Below are 21,727 nucleotides of genomic sequence, written 5' to 3' on the forward strand. Positions count from 1 at the left end.
ATGTCCTTGGTTGCGGTTGTTGCCAAGAGACCAGCGACTACCATGGCAACCACTTGAGACGCTAAGCAGAAGGACGGGAAGTAGCTTAAGCATGGAGCATCGTATTTGAGCAACCTAGCTTAGCTTATATAGGCTACTTGCAAAATAAGTTGTCCTAGCTCTTTACCTAGCTGAATATGGATAAACTTTATTTAGTTGTACTTTATTCGCTGTGTTAATTTTTCCGTTTGTAAACCGTGCTTTCTTTAACTACGCTGCTAATATGAAAGAGTACCGAGTTAGCATTCGTGCTATCTGATTGTTTAATGGTACTCTGCAGTCGTTTTATGTTGTTATGGCTTTCTATGAAGTCTATTCTCATCCGGCTTTGATTCGGTACAAAACCAGCGTTTGCACGAAGGCAACGTTGTTTCTGGTTGTTGTTTTGTGTCTTACATACATTTCACCTCTACTGGTTGCTTACAGAAGCCAAGGTAATGATAATGACTGTCAAACCTCCTACTCGCTGAAAGTACCACATCGGCCGTTACCTTCGACGTGTTGAAGTGCTTTGTATTCTTTGCATATAAGGCTGTTAATAGATGCACGTATGACTCGGACATTTTCGCTGTTTAAAGCTGCTTTGTTTTAGGTTTCTGGATCAAGAGGAGCTCCTATGAGGAGCAGCCTGTTGTGAGGTTCCAGTATCAAACTATTTTTGTTGCATCGACCAACACCAAGGGAGACTATGTAGCCTGGAGTACTTTTTCCAGTTTTAACAACATGCTTGGGCCCAACCTCCGTATTCCTACAATATCAGTAAGTTAGTCAGGAGCTGGTCAGTAAATAAATGGCTTCAGTTGAACGATCATGTGAAACTTCTAAGATTGTCATATAAATCGGGCATCGTGTGTGTGTGTGTGTGTGTGTGTGTGTGTGTGTGTGTGTGTGTGTGTGTGTGTGTGTGTGTGTGTGTGTGTGTGTGTGTGTGTGTGTGTGTGTGTGTGTGTGGACCAGGTTCAGGAGCAGGACCAGAACCAGGATGGCAAGTTGGACCGTCTAATCTTGGAAGTGCAGCTCCCTCTCAAGCCCGAGGAGGAGGTGTACAGCGTGCAGCTGCTCCTCACATTCAGCTACCAGCTCTTTGTACGTCTGTCATCCACCTGCTATTCCCTCAGAATAATTATAATTAATATCTTGCCTTATATGCTTAATGAATGTTATATTCGTGGAATAACACAGTCTTCTGAGGTGAGCCTTGCTTCTTAGAGAGGAAATCCGATGTTCTGTGCTGCCAGTATGTACTCATATTCAGGCCTTTGATCCAAGTTGACACAAGGCAGTATCGGCCGGAGAGATTCCGGGTTTGTTCAGATAGACAAAACATGTTTAAAGTGTGTTCAGGGACTGACCACGCCCCTGGCATATAGAGTCTGTAAAGTTGTCCTCAGGGTTTTAATAACTAGACATCTGAAGGGCAATGCATGAAGGTGTCTGATACTAACTTGGAAAATGTTCAGACAATGGCCTTCATAGATTAGATGATGATACATGACACAAATCCCAGAGTGTCATGTATCAAGTAACAAATAACAAATACAACAGCTGGTTGTTGGCGAGCCATGTATGCTCATTGTTTGATAACAAAATTGCCGTTGACTTTATTGGAGGTATCAAAGAAACAAGAAAAAACTGTTGGTCAAAACTCTAAGGCAGGTGCTCTGCAGACCAATGCAGCTTTTGTATTACGTTGTTAACGTTCTAAATAAACGTCTTAATCTTTATCTTTATTCGGTCATTGCAAACAAGTTCCACAACATTTGCAATGTAATATGCTAAGCAAACAACTTTATTGTGTTAACATATTCCTTCATAGTATCACACTTGTCCATTTTAGTCAAGCCCAAAATAAACCAAAGCCTCATTCTGCTATGGTTCTGCTTCCAGGAGATAATAGTGTGATTTTCCGTTTTTTCTTAATTCAGAGGATGTCCACTGTGGTGATGCAAAGCCTGGCCTACATCCAGCACTCCTCTCCGGTTCCTGGAGCCCAGCTGTTTGTCGCCGGAGACCTGAGGTTACAGCAGAGAGTCCCGCTGCCTCACCGCGGCCTCTACAACGTTTACAACGTGAGCTCAACCCTCCCCCCTCTTTTTAAATGGTCATTTTTAGTGATGCACTGATTGATCTGGCACCGATCATTATCGGCTGATTTACGCCCTAAACACGTGAACGTGATCGGCCGATCTACTTGAAATTTTGCAGATTGCAGGAGCCAATTGTCCATTGTTGTTAAAACTCTGACTGTCGGCAGACTTTATTATGGTCCATGCAGCGGACGCTTGGTGATGACGTGTTACGACGTGATGACGTTTGTACGAGAGCCTACCGTGGCCAGGCCACAGTTGAGACGGCCAACGGCCACGGCCAGATGGCCTAGTGTGAGTGCAGGCCAGAGAACAATGGGGCCAGTTGAGCACTGTTAGGTGTGAAAACGGCCACGGCCAGATAGCCTAGTGTGAGTGCACCCTAAGTTGTTTGTGCTTCGTTTTATGTGTAGGGACCCTAGTCATGCTACTGCAGAGGTTTGGTGATATTTTTAAAAATATTAGTGGTTCAAAAATGCAGATTTAGAAGCGAAACTCAATGCCCCAAGCCAACAACATGGGCGCCAAACATTGCGCCCGGCAAACTATAATACTCGATTTTCTATTAAAAAGGTATCTGGAAGGCTTATTTGATGGGTTTTCCTGCCAAAACAAAGATCCTCGGTTCAATTTGCGCCGGAATTACACTTTAAATTCAGAGGCAAAAAAATCAGATAAATTATTTCAATGCATAAATATTCAGTGCTTAGAATTCAAATGGCTTTTTTATTTTCAAAATCCGATGGCACAAATTTACTTGCATACCAGTGGCTCAATCACCGTTGAGTTACCTCATTCGGCAATAGATAGCGACCAGTGTTGGGGGCAGGGATTAAAATTAAAACATTTTCACCACCGTCCCGGAAACGTCCCGAAAAACATTTTGAACCGTCCCGAATCGTCCCGAATTTTTCCCATAAATATTTTTTACATTTTGAGTTGTTATACTTAGGCCTACTGATAATATAATAAAAACACAATACATTATGTTGATGAAATAATATATTTATTTCCAGATGTCAAGCAACACCCTCGCAGAACTGTGGTCTATCTACGTGACCACTGTGTGTGTGTGTGTGTGTGTGTGTGTGTGTGTGTGTGTGTGTGTGTGTGTGTGTGTGTGTGTGTGTGTGTGTGTGTGTGTGTGTGTGTGTGTGTGTGTGTGTGTGTGTGTGTGTGCGTGTACATAGAACAATGTGTGACGCAGCGCCACAGAATCAACACCGAGCGCCACAAATTGATTCAGCTTTTTTTTTTTAAACGTTTTAGCGATTTTGAAATATAAATATCGTTCCGTTCGTACATCTCCGCGTAGCAATCTTTCTCTCTGTCATTTCGTTCACAGACGCACACAGAGACAAGCGCGCATAGGCCTACATGCCAAAGGTGCGCGGGTACACTACCACTTATCGGATAAACCTGCGTATCATGCACACGCACTGACAGCGGATTCGCCCGCTCATCCTCTCAATGCACCTACAAAGGCAAACCCGAAGCAGCGGGAATGTAAAAAGGGATAGTGTATAGAACGCCGGTAATTATCGGGAAAATAAGCCCCGACAGGGCGAACTTGCCTCGCCCTGAAGGGGCTTATTTTCAATCATGACCGGCGATGTTCTCTACATATCCCGACTCTAACACGGCTACTTGCCAAAACGAAACAATAACTTCACATGGTGTGTCTTTTTACAATTTATTTTATACCACCAGCATTCGTAGTGTTGATCAGCAGAGAAATAGTCCGCCAAAGACGTTGACGTCGCTGAGGTTGACAAGTTACCGGTACTTGCGGAGCGAGACTTCATTAGAGGCGAAAAATCTGTTGTTTTCCTTGACAGCGGTCAATCATACTCATGATTATACTTAGTAACGGTGAATTATCAAATATAATTCACCGCCGGAAGTTGTGAAGGTCCCATTGCAAGCGAACGGAGCGTTCCATGGCATTGAGAAGACCCATGTAATAATTGCGATTAATGTGAAATGCAGCTGCTATGTAGCCTATATATATGACATTTAGATAAATTAAATTTAGATAAATGACGGTGTTAGACCCCCAGGCCGTTCTGCCGGCGATTTAAATTCGCTCTGCAGCATAGGCTGGAGATCGGGAGTCTCCCGGTGGGCCGGCCCACTTTTTTTTTGACTCTGTGCGCAGCCCCGCCTTCCCCAGTGAACCAAGAAAGCCTGACGAACGGGGGATTTTACACCCGCTGTCTCACTGAACAACACAAACGCGAGCGCGCCAACCAATTGCCGAAGCCCTCTCCATTAAATAAGTATTTTCCACCGATCGCGAACATCACAGAAGTGTGGAAAACTTAAACAGAAAAATGAAGTCAGTGCCCGCAAAATTCTCTTCGTCCCGAAGTCGACCCGAAAGAGAATAAAAATCCTCCCGATGACAATTAATTAAGTCCCCGGGACGACGGGACGTCGTTAATTTTAATCCCTGGTTGGGGGTAACGCGTTACTTTATTACGCGTTACAGTAACGATGTTACTTTTTTGGGAAACGAAGTAAAGTAACGCATTACATTTAAAATATCGGTAAGTACACTACTTTACTAGACTATAGTAACGCGTTTTCCTGCATTACCCAAGCCGTGTTTGCCTGCGGGTAAAGTTCTGTTCTGTTGTGGTGCGTGCATGCGTGCTGCCTGTGTGTCTGCAGCGCCTGCTTGTCTCGGCACGTTGCCATCGATTTGAGTGACGTAGCGTCTTGTGCGAAGGAGTGTTCAAGTGATGGAAAGCAGAAGCAGGTGGCACAGAAAGACAGGCTGGTTGCAGGGTTCATTGTAGAAGACATGCTTCCCCTGTCGACTATTGTATCGCCTAGATTTCGAAAAATACTAGATAAAATACCCGGACTCGTAAGCCAAAATCCGACAGGAAAACATTTTCCCATTAGCCTACCTGAACAAGTGTTATACCGACATGGAATCGGAGCTCAAAATAATTTGAGTCATTCCTGGATCATGTCTCCACCTTGATCTGCCAGCATCAAAAGTTACTTAGGATTGAAGGTGCACTGGATCGACAGCAATACTTTAAAGGGGAACTATGCAACTTTGGCAACTTCTTTGCGCATGAACAATTTGCGCAGCAATCGTACATTTATGTATCTGCTCAAGTACGTCACTTATGTACAGAATTACAGGGAAATAGATTCAGAGATTGAGACGGTATGCCGTCTCTAGTCCCTGCGGGAGAATTGTCATAGGCAGATACTATGTCTGGAAGATTAGGGACTAGGGTTGCCGCGGTGTGGACATTTTCACACCGAGTAATACGCTCGTGTCAACACCGGTATTACCGGTATAAACTGTATTAACTTTGAAACTATAGGTCAACCGCCATCTTCTCCGTCAACTCTCCTCTCGCACTCGGTGACAGCGGCTGGCAGCGCGCCAATTCTCGGCGTCTTATAACGTTCTATATATAATAGTATAATATTATTTTATATATCATAATATCACGTCCAAAAGCTGTGTGCGCCTCCGGATGGCCGTAGCGCGGGGAGCTCACGTAGGGATTGGGCTTTGCAGGGTTTGTTTACCGGCGTTGCTATGGTTACCGGTCTTGTAAGGAAGCGTGTCAATTCTCGGCGCGCCAATTCTCCCGCACAGAGCAGAACTGTGGCCTATTCTACACATTTAAATTTTCTTAATTATATTATTCATTTTTACTGAATTTGTTTTTTATTACAAAAAAAAAAAAAAAAAGGTGTTGGTCCAACACTGGTCACACCGGTAATACCGTATACCGCGGCAACCCTAGTAGGGACACATTTACGTTTACGAGTAAATGCCCGCAAATAAACCTTGTAAATAAATATAATTGTATATGGTTTTAAAATGTTTCCATTTTTTTTAATAACAGATTTTGGCAGCACTCTTTCATTTGTTCAATAATACACACTTTGGTGAGAAAAATATTTATTTTGGATATTGAAAGAAATGCAAGTGATACTTCTTCAAGATTTGTTTTTTGCCTCAGGCTATTGTGTAAGATCTTCTTGAGGGTTCTCTTGATTTCCTCGTGACACTTGTACCCGCACAAGTTCGGATGTGGGTGGTGGCTGTACTGGGGCAGGCAGGCCGAGCCGTCTTGTGTCATCAAGCCTCACGCCTCATAACAATTCTGTTTGCCAAAATACAAAGCAATCTTTTTACAAACATATGGGGAACATGTGGGGAACTATACCAAAGGTATAACATGGCTAAAGCTATAATGGAGGTTCACATATCTGTTACAGACGAATATGTGCTAACTAGCAGCTCTCGTGCAGGGTACTGCATTATATGGCCAGCCGGACATGTCAAATGATATAGGCTATCCACTCTTAGAAAAATCTGAGGCATTCGAATAGCGGTTTAGTGATCTAGAACAAGAATCAGTGTTCTGGGATTTAGCCTGTGTCTGGGGGACGAGCAGACGAACAACCATGAAAACAAACGTGTTTGGTAGCGAGTAAGCTAACACCCCAGCAAGCAAGCTAGAAACATACAGGGCTCACAACAAAACGGTCGAGCAAACACATTTTTACAGAGACTATCAACATCAAGAAGCCACAATACAAAGGGTACAATGTTCACCCAAGGGTACTTGCAATTACAAGAGCAACACGGCCATGGCAAGTCGGCATCCGATTTGCAGTCTTCTTTTTCTTTCAGTTCACGCTATTCCTGAGAAGCTCGCCCAACGTTTACTCGTGTCTGGCCTCTCTGTCGGTCAGTCTCCCTTTTCTCTCTCCGACATTGGGTTTCTCTGTCTCTTTTAAGTCGGTTGATCCATGATGAATCTAACAATCCCTTCGCTACTTGTGTTTATATCGAGCCGGTTCCGGGTTTGTGGGTCTGTAGTGCCGTAAAGCAATTCGGTGCTTCGTGAGACCCGAGACACCCGCGAGAGTGGGCGGCGGGTCGCCGGCAGAAACTTGCATATGCATTTTATTTATTTAAGTTGTAGCAGATTCTTTTTGTAAAGCTACAGAAGTTGTACTCAATGTTTTGTAAGTTTGAGCCATATTTTAAGGTCTCAAATAAAACAAGATGAGAACTTAAATATTCCAATTTACAATTAGGGCAATTAGCAGACGCTTTTATCCAAAGCGACTTACATCGTTTAATACATACATTGACACACCGGCGGCAAAGTCAACCATGCAAGGCGACAGCCAGCTCATCAGGTCAAATTGTAAATTGTAAATATTCCCAGCACTTTCTGTGATGTAGTATGCTTGTTTATCATAGAAGTAATAAGTAATGAATCTTTACATTAAAGTAGTAGCCTAGTGAGAACAGGGTGTTGGGGGAGTCAAGTTCCCGCATTTTTTTGCAAGTTCCCGCAATTTCATCGCATAAAATTGCATAAATATGCCGCATATTTCATAGCATTTTTTAAGAAAACGTGCCGCATAATCAAGGATTTTTAGCCGCATAAATCACAAAAAAACGCCACATTTTTCTGGAGGGACTGCATAAAGCGTTATAGAACCATCACAATGACTCTTAACCTGTTATGTTAATGTAAATTAAGCCAAAAAATACATTAAACACAAAGTGATGATAGGGCTACGATGTTTAATTAAGAAGCGGGAAAGTAATGTATTAAGTCGTGAAGTTACTTTTCAAATGCAGTAACTAGTTAAGTAATCTCATTACAATTTACAGAAGTAACTAGTAATAAGTAACTAATTACTTTTTTGAGTAACTACCCCAACACTGATAGGGACTTATAAAAACAGTTATTTACATGACAACCTTAGCCATTGTCCCAGCAGCCATGGAGTCTGCAGGCACTGGAAGTGACTGCACTTCACGAGACGGGCCTCGATGATTGAGGACAAAGGCTAGCAAATGACAAGTGCCGAGCTGAATTCAATTATGTGCACACAGCGTCATGGCTCCGCCCGGCTTCAAGGTGTCTCATTCATCACGCCCTTGGAGCATTACACAGCACAGCTTGATAACCCATCTTAACAACGCATAGCCATAGCCTCCAAATCTACTGCGTTCAGTGAATGGCTAGCCAAAGCTATAATTGCAAATAATGTTTTAGAAATGTTGCCTTAACAAAACCGAATTGTGCTTGTTAACACGTTGATTTTGGTTGTGTTAAACATGTCATAATTTGAATTGTTAATGCAACAAATATTTTTGTTTGTAGATGCCCAAATCAGCTTATTAAGTGCAGAGTCAGTAGTTGATGCACAACGTTCTCCCTTGCGTTCTTGTTCGACCTCATTGACAGAACCTCATCTTGAATATGTATGACTGCCTTGTTTCAAGGTCCCTCCTGGGCCACAACGAGAAAATACACGGTAATGTATAAATTGTTGTTCTGTTAAACCGTCCATGCTAACACGCAGAACTCGGTCGTGGTAACACAATATTTCAAAGAAGTTATTTTCTCTAATGGCTATCCATATTAGGTGTTCACACCAAAAGCGAAGCGAACTTTCAATTTGCATTGCTTTGAATGCGTGAAGCACAAGTATTTGCTCATGCAAAGAACAAGGGACTTACTAGTCGTGAACTCCAACGTCTCTAACGCCAGCCCTGGCTGAGATAACCGCTATTCAAAGCTGTGTTGTTTCACCTATGGATTTCACCATGTCTTACAGCACTCATTTAATGTAGGAAATGTTCACATATACCCTACCTGGCTTAATATTTTTATTATTCATGTCTGATGCAAAGGTGTACATAAATAGACACCATAGCATGGTTTTCTCATAAGGTTTGTAATGTTGGTACTGATCACATTCACACCTAAAGCAGACAGAACAGGAGTTCACTTGGAAGCGGAGAGAGACTCCCGTTCTTATGTGCAACCCAGTGTGTTTGTTTGGTCTGCACCAGAGGTCCAATGGATTAAAACCTCCCAAGACCTTCCCTACACTCCAGGGTTTGATTTAGAACGAAAGAATGGCTTTGTGTGATTGTTGTGTGTCGCACCAGGACACAAGTAGGCAATACATTCAGTCTGCCACGCATAATGCATATTCACTGACTATTCGCTTGTCAATGTAAGCTCACAGAAAACTTGAAAAAGTAATTTGATGAACATTTTTGTATTTTATTTTGTTTTACTTTATTTAATAGCTTTATTATATCTTTTCAATTAAGCAACCAAGATGTCTGTCGAGATTTATATTAGCGGCTAATTGAGATTCTAGTCAGCCAATCCCGCTAAATGCCAACTAACAGAAAGCCTGTAGAACACACTTGGTACACTGGCATTCATTGGCCCAGCCTGAACCAACTTTTCATCAGGTTTTTCTGTAATCACTCCGCAAAGAGTAGAATGGATCTTGTGTATATAGAAGCAGACTATCCTGCTGTTGCATTATGAAAGGGAAAACGGGATTTGTTTCCCCAAATTTTACTCAACAAACCATTGGTCCTGTGAGCCAATTTAACTTTATTACAGTACTTATATTAGAGGTGACTGCCACACTCCATCTAGCTGGGCCTCTCCAAAACCAGGACACAGGATTAGGATGTTTAATCATAATTGATTGAATTTATATAGCGCTTTTCTATACCTTCAAGACGCTTTACAGTGAAGAGGGGGACCTCACTAACCACCAGCAATGTGAAGCACCCACATGGGGAATGCACAGAATCCAATCGGCACAGAACGCTCACCACACAGCAGCTTGAGGTGGAGAATGAGGGAATTAAATGAATCAGCCAATAATACAAGAGGATGATTAGGGGGCCAGATGAATTTGCGATAAGTGCCCTGGGATCTTTTATGACCTCAGTGAGTCAGGACCTTGGTTTTACGTCTCCTCCGAAGGTCGGCACCTTGCACAGCAGTGTCCCCGTCACTGCACTGGGGCGTTTAAAGCGGTTTATTGCAGATTTGATGGATCAATTATTGAAAGAGCAGGTGTTATGCTGGGTACACACTAGATAGACTAGTCTAGTCTAGACTAGTTTTTCAATTTCAAAAACGTGAAAGGCCACACACCTTATGATAGTTTTAGATACATTTTACTGTTTTGCCAACAAAGTGCACCACACACTAACACGGAAAGGTTTTAACTCAACAAGCTGTTTCTCCAACCAACTTTTGCTTATGCTACCATGGCTTCCGTTATGATAACTTGCTCCTTGTTGGCTTGCTTCCTACGTGACAAACAATTGCCTGCATCCCCAGCTGTCGTCATGGTTCCCCCCATACTAAAGGATATGAGATCGTAATTATTGAACATGTTTACGATTTAGAATCGGTGAGGCACTAGTCGGTAAAAAAACACTCAGCATTACATTCTGCCATGTAGCAGGTCCCCCGAGTGTGTGGGGGGGATGGCTGGTTTAACCCGTACGCATTGATTAATACGCAACATGCCCTAGAGTCCAATCAGTCTGACTCTGGTGAGCTGGTGCTGCTCAAACAAGCATCAAGCACTCGCACTCCACAGCATAATAAGTAACATTCCGCATTAAAATATCCAAAAAAGACTAGACCTATTTTATTTATTTTTGCCGAGTTGTGTATTAATTTTTATAATTTTAATATTTTTTTTTTATAATTTTCCAACAATGCTGAAACCCAGAGAAATCAATAGGTTAATTCAAGGTAACATTTAATTTGGTCGCCTGCCATATCCTCTTTACCCCCTTTCTTCCAAGGAAACACAGGAAACCAAATTCCAGTAAAGACTTAGGCTGCAGCAAATTCCAGCAAATACTTAAGACTAGGGATCGACCGATACGGATTTTTTAGGGCCGATACGATACCGATATTTTTTCATCAGCCTTAGCCGATACGCCGATACCAATATTTAGAGCCGATACTACTTTTTTTTTTTTTTTTTTTTTTTTTTTTGCTCCCTCAATCATAAAAATTACACTGATAACAAATGTTACAAGTCTCAATTAAAAAAAGGAACATTTATTGAACTTCAATATAAAAAACTATATTTAACAAATAGTAAAAACAGGTGAGGTAGAACAAGTAAAAAAAATAAAATAAAATTGGCGAAAAAAATATCGGCGAAAATCGGCCGCGTATCGGCCGATACCGATACACGTAAAAAACGCGAATATCGGCCGATAATATTGGCCGACCGATATATCGGTCGATCCCTACTTAAGACTTAGGCTGCAGCATCTAGCAAGGCTACAGCCTTGCTAGATCACTTCCTTGCGAGTTGCGTCCTATGGAGATGGGGCTAGAGTGCTGCCTAGCGTTTGTAGCGTTCAGTTTGGACTGGCTAGTTTGGAAGCGCCTCCGCTTCCACTTTTTAATATTGCTCCAGTGGTAAATATTTAAATTGTTGACATTGTTATTGGCGACAGTAGTTTGTTTAAACACCAGCTACTTACATATTAAAACAAATCAATCCATGCAAAATACTAGAGCCCGACCGATATATCGGCGATATTATCGGCCGATATTAGGCATTTTTTAAACTATTCGGTATCGGCATTTATAATGGCCGATAAATGAATATTAAAAAATGTATATACATATATATATACATATATATATACACATATATATATATATATATATATATATATATATATATATATATGTTGGAGTTGCATAGTTTAATTTACGCCCAAAACACGTGAACGGTGATCGGCTGATCTACTTGAAATTTTGCAGATTGCAGGAGCCAATCGCGTTAGTCAAAAACGATGGTGTTCAATTCATTAGATTCATTCACTGAGACATTAATGTTATCCTGTTTTAACATAATTCCCCTGGAGGTATGTTTGGTGTAACAATTGTTACAACCTGGCTCAACGGTTGTACCATTGAAGGGCACTACCAAAAGGATTAAAAAAACAAAACAAAAATAATTCACGCAACCCAAAGGGGAAACGCCAGGGTTTAAATAAGTCCTGTCAATTATTGCCCAGACCGATTACCTCCATTATGCAAGGTTAAACCCTAACTCCTTCCTCATAATGCCTATAGAATAAGCTAAATGAAGCAAGTACCAGTTTAACTACCGAAAGTTTTACCATCATTGAAAAACTCACCAAATTGGTCGGACGAGCCCCCATATGTTACAACCTGGCTCAACCGTTGTACCATTGAAGGGGAGGCCACACATTGTCTTTTATGAACATAACAAATTTATTAAAGAATACCGTGAGCAACCAAACATCAAGGAAACTAAGGATCAGGCTGCAGGCCAGGGAGAGGGAAGAGTTACTTGATCAGGGCTGCTTTATAGGCTCCTGAGCCCAGCCTGCTCAGGTGAGTTGCATCTCGTTAGTTGATGTGGCTCCACCAACCAGCTCCCTGCAGGTCAGAACACACCAGAAGCAACACCACAACACAAAGGCAACCCTGTGGCCGTCACACAATAGAAATAGCTTTTTGTTGATCTTGGTTATTGGATGCAATAACCAGCCTGCATCACGATTGCAGCTATAGTTCTTTAATGTCAATAAAGTTCCTACAATTAGCTTTTAAGGCTTTCTTGAAAGCCATACTTTACAACAGCGCTGTCCACTGTAGTCCACAGACAGCACTCCTTTCATCGGCACAGAACGGTCGGTTACGCGAGTAAAGTATATGTTTCCTTTGCATATTGGCTATGTTGTTTAATATTGTAGTTATATTTTTGCTGTGATATATTTGTAGCAATTTTACAGTTCCAACTTTTTTCCATGTTTCCGCGTGTGAAAAACTCTCTTAGACTTGGTTGACTACTAATAATAACCCACGAGAAGAGCCCGACCGATATATCGGCAGGCCGATATTATTTCTAAATTGTGAACTCTGAACACAAACTAGTTCATTTTAAACTGTATTAACTGAACTTTGAGCTAGCTCTTGTGAAGTGTGAACTTGCACATCACTGGGCAACACTGACCCTACTGCTTTGAACGAGCTGGCTGTCGCCGTGGGTAATTGACACCGCCATCCGTCTGAATGTGTGTATGGATGGTTGCAAGTCATAAATGATTACTATGATTATTGATTGGGGGTGCTTGTCAGTTATGTTCTTTGTAAGGTGTTGGCGAGAAAGTTTAACCGTTCCATAGGATGGTTAAAGCATAGAACAACAGTGCTCTAGCCATAGCCCACGATGGTATGTTTTCGCCTGTTCTCTTCCTGTTAGGCAAATAGGTTTTTTGCCTAGCAGGTTTTTTTTTAGGTTTATGACGACAATGACTACTGCCTTTGGTAAGCTGAGAACCAAAACTTTTCAATGTGTAAGGGATGAGTAGTAAATTCCAAACTTCAGTGATCGAATGAATTCCTTGAGGATCAATCGAATACTCGTTTAATCTAATCTATTTTTAGTAGCAGTAATAGGCCTAATGATGAACGGCAATATTACCAATCAAACATATAATGCTTATTCTCAATCAAAACAGTCAGAGTTATCAGAGTATTCATTATTTATTTTTGCGTTCAAAACGTTCAAAACCTGTGGCGGCTTAAAAAGACGAAAGGAGCCGGGAACCTAGTTCTAACTTAATTTATTTGCCTTCTAGAATTCAGCAAGATCAAATGTGCAAATACATCAATAATAATTGAGAATTATACACAAGTTAACATTCTCGCTCTGTCTCTATCTGTATGTGTCAGAGAGAGAGAGAGAGAGAGAGAGAGAGAGAGAGAGAGAGAGAGAGAGAGAGAGAGAGAGAGAGAGAGAGAGAGAGAGAGAGAGAGAGAGAGAGAGAGAGAGAGAGAGAGAGAGAGAGAGAGAGAGAGAGAGATTCTAAAAGGTGTGTTACGGCCAATCTATTGTGTTGGTAACTAACTATCAATATAATATGTGCAACCTTTTATGTGTGGTTGTTCAAGACACACTGAAGGCATGATGCCACCATAGGTTTGCAGAGAACTATATACAATATGCACATTGAAGGCATGATGCCACCATAGGTTTGCAGAGAACTATATACAATATACACTTGAAAGGGGTGTGGGGTTGTGAGGGCCGCTGTAACCCAGTCTCCATCCTCACGGGAAGGGGGGGGGGTGGGGGAGAGAGAGAGAGAGAGAGAGAGAGAGAGAGAGAGAGAGAGAGAGAGAGAGAGAGAGAGAGAGAGAGAGAGAGAGAGAGAGAGAGAGAGAGAGAGAGAGAGAGAGAGATTACTTATCACATTACTTGTACTGAAACTTTGCTCGTCTCTCTTTCAGTGCAGCAAAGCGGTCAATGACTTTCCCATTGAAATCACGCATGTTGAGGACTAGTTCCCTCTCCATGGAGAGCATGGCCAGTGCACTCAGACGTTCCTGGCCCATTGAATTTCGCTGGAATGTCTTAATTCTTTTCAAAGTTCATAAACATCTCTCAGCTTCAGCTGTTGTCATAGGAGTAGTTATGAGAATGTTCAACAAACTAACAGTCTCAGAGAATGTCTCCTGGAGGTTGTAGCACATGATAACCTGGTACAGTGCCAGTGCACCACAGCAAGCCATGAATTCAGAATTCTCATAGATCAGAGACAGTTCCGTCTTGAGCTTTGCCTTGTTCAGTGTTCAGAACATCAGCAGGAAATGAATGGCAGTACCTTTCAAACATATTTCCTTGTACTAAGGTAGCACTCACAAAGAGAACCGCACTTTGGTGTGAGCCAGGATGGTGTCGCAGACCTCTTCAGACAACCTCTGCTTTGCCTGCCTTTTGCCTGGTCAGAGTCTCTGAATGCAAACAAACCAATAATGTGTTTGTTAGGCTGTGTACTCCGGGAGATGAACTGCCGTCGAAACTGGCAGGTCCGGCGGGGGTAGGTCCGGCGGGGGTAGGTCTTGGCGGCAGTCAGCTCAGCTCCCGGAGTACAATCCCTTTCTCCTCCATGTCGCGGTTCATGGACTTCAGAGAGTCAAGGCCAAAGTTCCTTTCCCCCAATTCCTCTCAACCACGGCCGAGATATCCCCCACTACGAGTCTTTACTTGTTGTGGAAGTACCAGAGACGTCAGACACAGTCTTTATGATTCATAATATCATCCGAGGCGCACATAGCTTTTGGCCATGATATTAGATATAATATTATATAAATACCCATATATAATATTATTATTATTATATTATATTATATAATATTAGACATAGAGCTCCAGGAGTCCGCAAACGGCAACAATCCCTTCTCCCCCATGCTGTGGTTTAGTCTGACTGCTCATTAGTTAATGGACAGCAGCTCATTTGCATTAAAGCTACAGACACCAGAAACAGCGCATTCTGAAGGGACTGAAACAGAGGGGAATAGCGGTAGGTGAGATTTTTTTCTCCTAAAAGCTATTTCGAGCAAACAGCCTCAAAAACAAGTTTTCTAGAACTCAAATAATATGTTTACTTGTTGGGAAAACACCATACTATGTCTCCTTTAACATCTATGAAAAAATTATGTGAATATGATTTATGCCTTATTCACGTCGGAAAGATTTTCACCAGCAATGGTGTTGGAGACAACTACCCCCATGATCTTTTGTTATTGTTTTGATTGCGATAAAAATTACATATCACCTATAGAGCTTTCCAAAATAGAGTATATGTTCTGTAAAGCAATTACATATAACTTTACAATCCATTTATTTAAGGTTATGTGCAATTTCAATTGTAATATTCTTATTGTATAAATCATTATACAGGCATATTATTTCACTATTGTTATTCCAACTACCATAGCATTATGGTTTTTGGCAATATTAACCAACCATATCTGCTAAATTAGTCTCATCACCTTCATAGTTTGAGCTCCACTATTATCGAGTAAAACATAACTGAAAAGATATAACCCTATTGAACCACATCAAAACATCTAACACTAGAAAATCTGCTCAGTATAGCACAGGTCCCCGCCAAGGATCAGCACGCTAGAACTTGCTTATAGAGAGCTAATTGACTACCCTTAACTGAGGCCGTAGACACCGCACTCGTAGCCTGGCATCGCCAGATGAATCGCAAAGAGCAATAGGTTTGGAACCTCGCCGTTCATTTTTGATCTCCAAAGGGCGTCAACTTTATTTCTATGGGAGGGGGGCAGGATCTTATTTGCAGAGCTAATGAAGCACGAGCTTGCGAAATATATCTGGTTCACGGCTACCCCACAAGGCTCCTGTTAGAGAATTTCAAGAAAACAGAAAGCGGGTGGGTATGGGGAAATTGTAAATATATGTTATAGAAAAATGTAATACATTTGAAGTGAATACACTGTAAAGACAGCACCAACAAATGTTCAGTGAGGCTCCTTAGTTGAATTGTGGAATGAGCACAAATTCAAACACATACAATTCTAAATACCATACTTTTATTCACCCCCCTGTGTTAACCGTTACTCTTCTCTCCTTTCCCAACAAGGTATCAGTGATTGATGGCTCCAGTCCATTTGCCAGTGCATACAATCTGGTCAATATAATCAAGGCCTATCAGGAACGTAATCGTGAGTGTCCACTCGCTGTATGAACAATGCACGATACACATATGTACACCACTTGGGCCTTATTCAACTAGCGGCCATCTTGGTTGTAAACGCTCTGATGGATGGGGGAAATGACACATTCTGTTACCCAAGTCAGTGAAGCGTCTCACACCAGATGGCCGCTAGATGAGTAATTCCAGTACCACATGCTTTCAGATCCAGTTAAACATATATAATGCACAATAATAGCCTTTATGCGATAATACGCTTGTTATATTATTAGGGGTGTATTTAGTGGAGTCCCTGTGTCTTTTTCTTTCTCCATATTTATCCCAGTGACCACGACCTTCTCATGCCCAAGCCCAGTATGGACCGTAGGAAGAGCAACCGGCTCCCCTTTCAAGCTCAGCACTGAGATACGCTACCCTCTGGAAGTCATCAGATATCCTTTCACAAAGATGGATCATATATACACACACACAGCCACATACTGCTTCAGTGCGTGAAATACACTTGTATTAGGGCTGTAACGATACACAAACTAACGATTCGGTTTGTATCACGATTTTTGACCCACGGTTCGATACATCCCACGATTTTTTGAAATTTAAAAAGCATTTTATTTAAACAACACTTATATACCAATTAACTTAATGTAACATTTAATAACAAATAATTTGGAACACTGAACAGATTTGAACAGAAAGAATACTATTAAATTATAGCTAAATGAATAAAGTAATAACCAAAGATTGCAGTTGGAGGCAAAAACCCTCAACTGTTTGGTTGGTTTAGTCAAATATCCTTATTAGCGCTTCTTATTAGGCTATGTAGCTTAAATAATGACATAATCAGGTCGTATAGAATGCAACATGTTTAATAGCCTAACTTTCAATAGATGGGGAAAAGCCTGAACATCATGAACGTCGCAATAACGAGGCATACCTGCGTTCACACCAAAAGATGCAAAAAGTTGCCGCGCAGCACGATCCCATTCAAAGTGAATGTAGAGACGCGTTGCTGCTTTGCTGCCGCAGCACTTGCTGCCGAGAAAACCGGCAGCAAAATCTGATTTGCGGCGCGGCAAAATCTGATTTGCGGCGCGGCAAAATCTGATTTGCAGCGCGTCAAATGCTGCTCGAGTTGAAATATTTCAACTTTTCGGCACCAAACGCGTGATGACAGCCAATCAGCGTTCAACAGCATTGCCACTGAGGCGTTGCCACTGAGTGACATGCCGTAACAGCCAATCAGTGTTACTCCTACTGGAGTGACCTAGAGTTCACTACCGTTACATTTATTTAGTAACTCGAAAAAACCCACAAATCAGCATTTTGTATTGTAGTTGTGTTTACAGTTAAACTAAACTATGAGTATGCTAAAGGGCTAGAATAACAACCCCAAACAAAACCCAGTTGGGTGCCAGGCAGCACCAGCCTTCCAGGCTCCGAATGGTCTCATGAACCCATAAACGACGGGCATTCTGACGTCTCTCCCTCTTCCACAACAGGTAAAGACATGCAATGCTCGTAATGTCGGCCATGGTTGTGAATGAATTCAGAAGCACCGCGGGCAAAACTTGCCGTGCCGCGAAACTTCCCGCGCTGCAAAACTGCGGCGCAGCAAAACTTTTGCTGCGCGTCAAAACCTTTGCTGCGCCGCAAAACTTGATTTGCTGCGCCGCAAAACTTCGGCGACAACGCGTTCGGGCAGCAAATGCATCTTTTGGTGTGAACGCAGTAGCATATGTGTGTGCGCGAGAATGGCAGTGTGCGTATGCGTGTGTGAGTGACGTCAACGAGTGAGTGGACGAGCGAGGAGAGCGAGCGGTAGCGCGTGTGTCGAAGAAGCGAACGAGTCCGGTAGAATAAAGTACCCATCCTGTCAATAATCGGTGGCCGCTTCATTCCGACCTATAAGCAGACAAACTGCCAGTCAAATCACACAAAACAATAGAGACAGGATCACACAGGCAATTTTTTTCGCGCTTGGCCCACTCTGGATAAATGTCGTTCATATCGCATATGAGGACTTCGACGGCTGTGGAGAAATGCAATCCTACGTAGTCACGGAGGATTGTAGTCGCATACTTACGGCATCGATAGGAGGGGGCGCTGTCAGCATACTATTATTTAGACAAATTATTAGCAAATTTCAATCTGTCAATTTGACCGGAGAGTTAGAAAGGGCATATCGCGCTTCTGCCCTCTCACACCGCGAGACAGGTTCGTGGCTTTGAGTGTCGCGATTTCGGTTTTGATACGCGTATCGTTACAGCCCTGCATAATTTGGCTTGTGTATTTGTCTAACCCAAGTAAATGCATAAAAACTGCCCTGGCTTGGTAGTTTGTAGCAGTTTGTATTCGTTTACTTGGGTTAGACAAAACAAACACTCGTTTGGAATATAATCTATGTCAATAGCTCGCTTGAGGCGACATAGACTGCCATCATTAACCCTCGGTCTTATTATTTATTTTTTTGTGGACAGTTGTACCCTTTACATTTTAACAAGTAAGATATTTCTTACGTGGAAAATTCCATTTGAAGCAATCAAACCTTAACAGGAACTTTTCCAACAAAGGAAAAAAAAAAGTTTTGCTTTGTTGACTCCCACGCCCATTTTTCCACGTACATGCCAAGGTACACTGAAGAATTTGAGGGTTTGGTACAGGGAAATGATCACAGACCGCTATTGTCCTTTTTAGTTGAGTCACAAGTCACAACATTGACTTGTTTTTATTGGAACAACAAGATTGCACTATTACCCTGCGTTCACACCAAAAGATGCATTTGCTGCCCGAACACGTTGCCGCCGAGGTTTTGCGGCGCCGCAAATCAAGTTTTGCGGCGCGGCAAAGGTTTTGCGGCGCGGCAAAGGTTTTGCGGCGCGGCAAAGGCTTTGCGGCGCCGCAAAGGTTTTGCGGCGCGGCAAAGGCTTTGCGGCGCGGCAAAAGTTTTGGTGCGCGGGAAGTTTCGCGGCACGGCAAGTTTTGCCCGCGGTGCTTCTGAATTCATTCAAAACCATGGCCGACATTACGAGCATTGCATGTCTTTACCTGTTGTGGAAGAGGTAGAGACGTCGGAATGCCCGTCGTTTATGGGTTCATGAGACCATTCTGAGCCTGGAAGGCTGGTGCTGCCTGGCACTCAACTGGGTTTTGTTTGGGGTTGTTATTCTAGCCCTTTAGCATACTCATAGTTTAGTTAAACTGTAAACACAACACAAAAGGAAAAAAAAAAGTTTGGCTTTGTTGACTCCCACGCCCATTTTTCCACGTACATGCCAAGGTACACTGAAGAATTTGAGGGTTTGGTACAGGGAAATGATCACAGACCGCTATTGTCCTTTTTAGTTGAGTCACAAGTCATAACATTGACTTGTTGTGATTGGAACAACAAGATTGCACTATTACCCTGCGTTCACACCAAAAGATGCATTTGCTGCCCGAACACGTTGCCGCCGAGGTTTTGCGGCGCCGCCGAGGTTTTGCGGCGCCGCAAATCAAGTTTTGCGGCGCGGCAAAGGTTTTGCGGCGCGGCAAAGGTTTTGCGGCGCGGCAAAGGTTTTGCGGCGCGGCAAAGGTTTTGCGGCGCGGCAAAGGTTTTGGTGCGCGGGAAGTTTCGCGGCACGGCAAGTTTTGCCCGCGGTGCTTCTGAATTCATTCAAAACCATGGCCGACATTACGAGCATTGCATGTCTTTACCTGTTGTGGAAGAGGTAGAGACGTCGGAATGCCCGTCGTTTATGGGTTCATGAGACCATTCTGAGCCTGGAAGGCTGGTGCTGCCTGGCACTCAACTGGGTTTTGTTTGGGGTTGTTATTCTAGCCCTTTAGCATACTCCATAGTTTAGTTTAACTGTAAACACAACTACACTACAGAATGCTGATTTGTGGGTTTTTTCGAGTTACTAAATAAATGTAACGGTAGTGAACTCTAGGTCACTCCAAGGGAGTAACACCGATTGGCTGTTACGGCATGTCACTCAGTGGCAACGCTGTTGAACGCTGATTGGCTGTCATCACACGTTTGCTGCCGAAAAGTTGAAATATTTCAACTCGAGCAGCATTTGACGCGCCGCAAAATACGTGAACGCACCCGCCGCCCGTGCCCGGCAGCGGGCACGGGCGTGCTGCGCTGCAAATTAGATTTTGACGCGCCGCAAATCAAATTTTGCTGCCGGTTTTCTCAGCAGCAAGTGCTGCGGCAGCAAAGCAGCAACGCGTCTCTACATTCACTTTGAATGGGATCGTGCCGCGCGTCAACTTTTTGCATCTTTTGGTGTGAACGCAGGGTTAGGTTATGTTTTATGTTGTTTGGTCAATATTTTAATAGCACATTTTGAGGATGGAGAAACGTAATTTCGGTCCTCTATGTAACTTGTAGCACGGTCTGTCTGACAATAAAGTTCACCTTGACCTTGACTTTGAAGATAGCACCCTGTACTTATGCAAATCAAGTTGTGAGATATACAGAGGTAGATCATTGTCATGCTTCCACCTCCAGCCCACCATCATCATGAACCCGCTGTTTATTAATGTTTAACCCAGGCAGAATGCTCCTTAACCGCTCTTCCCTCTCCACCTACCGACCTGGGTTCTGGGAGACCATCAAGGGGGCCTGGATCCAGTACGTGAGCGTGCTGCTAGTCTTCCTCTGGGTCTTCACTCGCGTCCAGACCTTTGTGTTCCAGAACCAGGTCCTTCCCTCCCTGCCGGTCCCCATGGTGAAGCTTCATCCAATGTGAGCCCCTGCTGGTGATGGGAACACCAGAGCGGTCTCAATAGCTCCAGAGGCTAGGCCGAGGAGCGGGGTGCGGTGCGTCTGGTGATGACCACTGGGGGAATATTATTTTTATGAGCACATGTACGCAAGCAAACAGCCGCCAGCTATACATAATGAGTCACTTGACTGTGACACCTTGACCAAAATTGTATATGTTTGTTTTTCAACATGGATTTCAACGTAATAAATACAATTTCTTATATTTGTACATTGGGATTGTTCATTTTATGTGACAGCTACATGCAATTATATAAACCAAATGTAATGCTGCTTTAAACTTTCACAAAACCTTTCTACTGCAGCCTTTACTCCATGAAAAGATATCTGAACTAAAAAGTTTCTCAAGGGCAAAACAATCCATCCAGTGATCTTTTTTCTAGAAATAAATGTATTCTGGTCCACTTCATCACCAAGGTTTTCAAATTTAACAAGAAAGACATGTGAAAGAGACATTTTTCACTC

The 21,727-nt window shown here is 42.7% G+C and overlaps 1 protein-coding gene across 1 annotated transcript; it reads left to right on the top strand.

Moving 5' to 3' along the window:
- Nucleotides 1-51: 51 nt before the first annotated feature.
- tmem231 (transmembrane protein 231) lies at nt 52-21,473 on the top strand. The gene is made up of 7 exons (XM_030366256.1): nt 52-473; nt 632-798; nt 997-1,125; nt 1,965-2,108; nt 16,420-16,501; nt 16,817-16,922; nt 21,065-21,473. The coding sequence occupies exons 1-7, from the start codon at nt 335-337 to the stop codon at nt 21,225-21,227; spliced, it is 930 nt and encodes a 309-aa protein (XP_030222116.1). The 5' UTR covers nt 52-334; the 3' UTR covers nt 21,228-21,473.
- Nucleotides 21,474-21,727: the final 254 nt, after the last annotated feature.

The sequence above is a fragment of the Gadus morhua genome, chromosome 9, assembly GCF_902167405.1.
Source record: "Gadus morhua chromosome 9, gadMor3.0, whole genome shotgun sequence".
NCBI classification, from domain to species: domain Eukaryota; kingdom Metazoa; phylum Chordata; class Actinopteri; order Gadiformes; family Gadidae; genus Gadus; species Gadus morhua.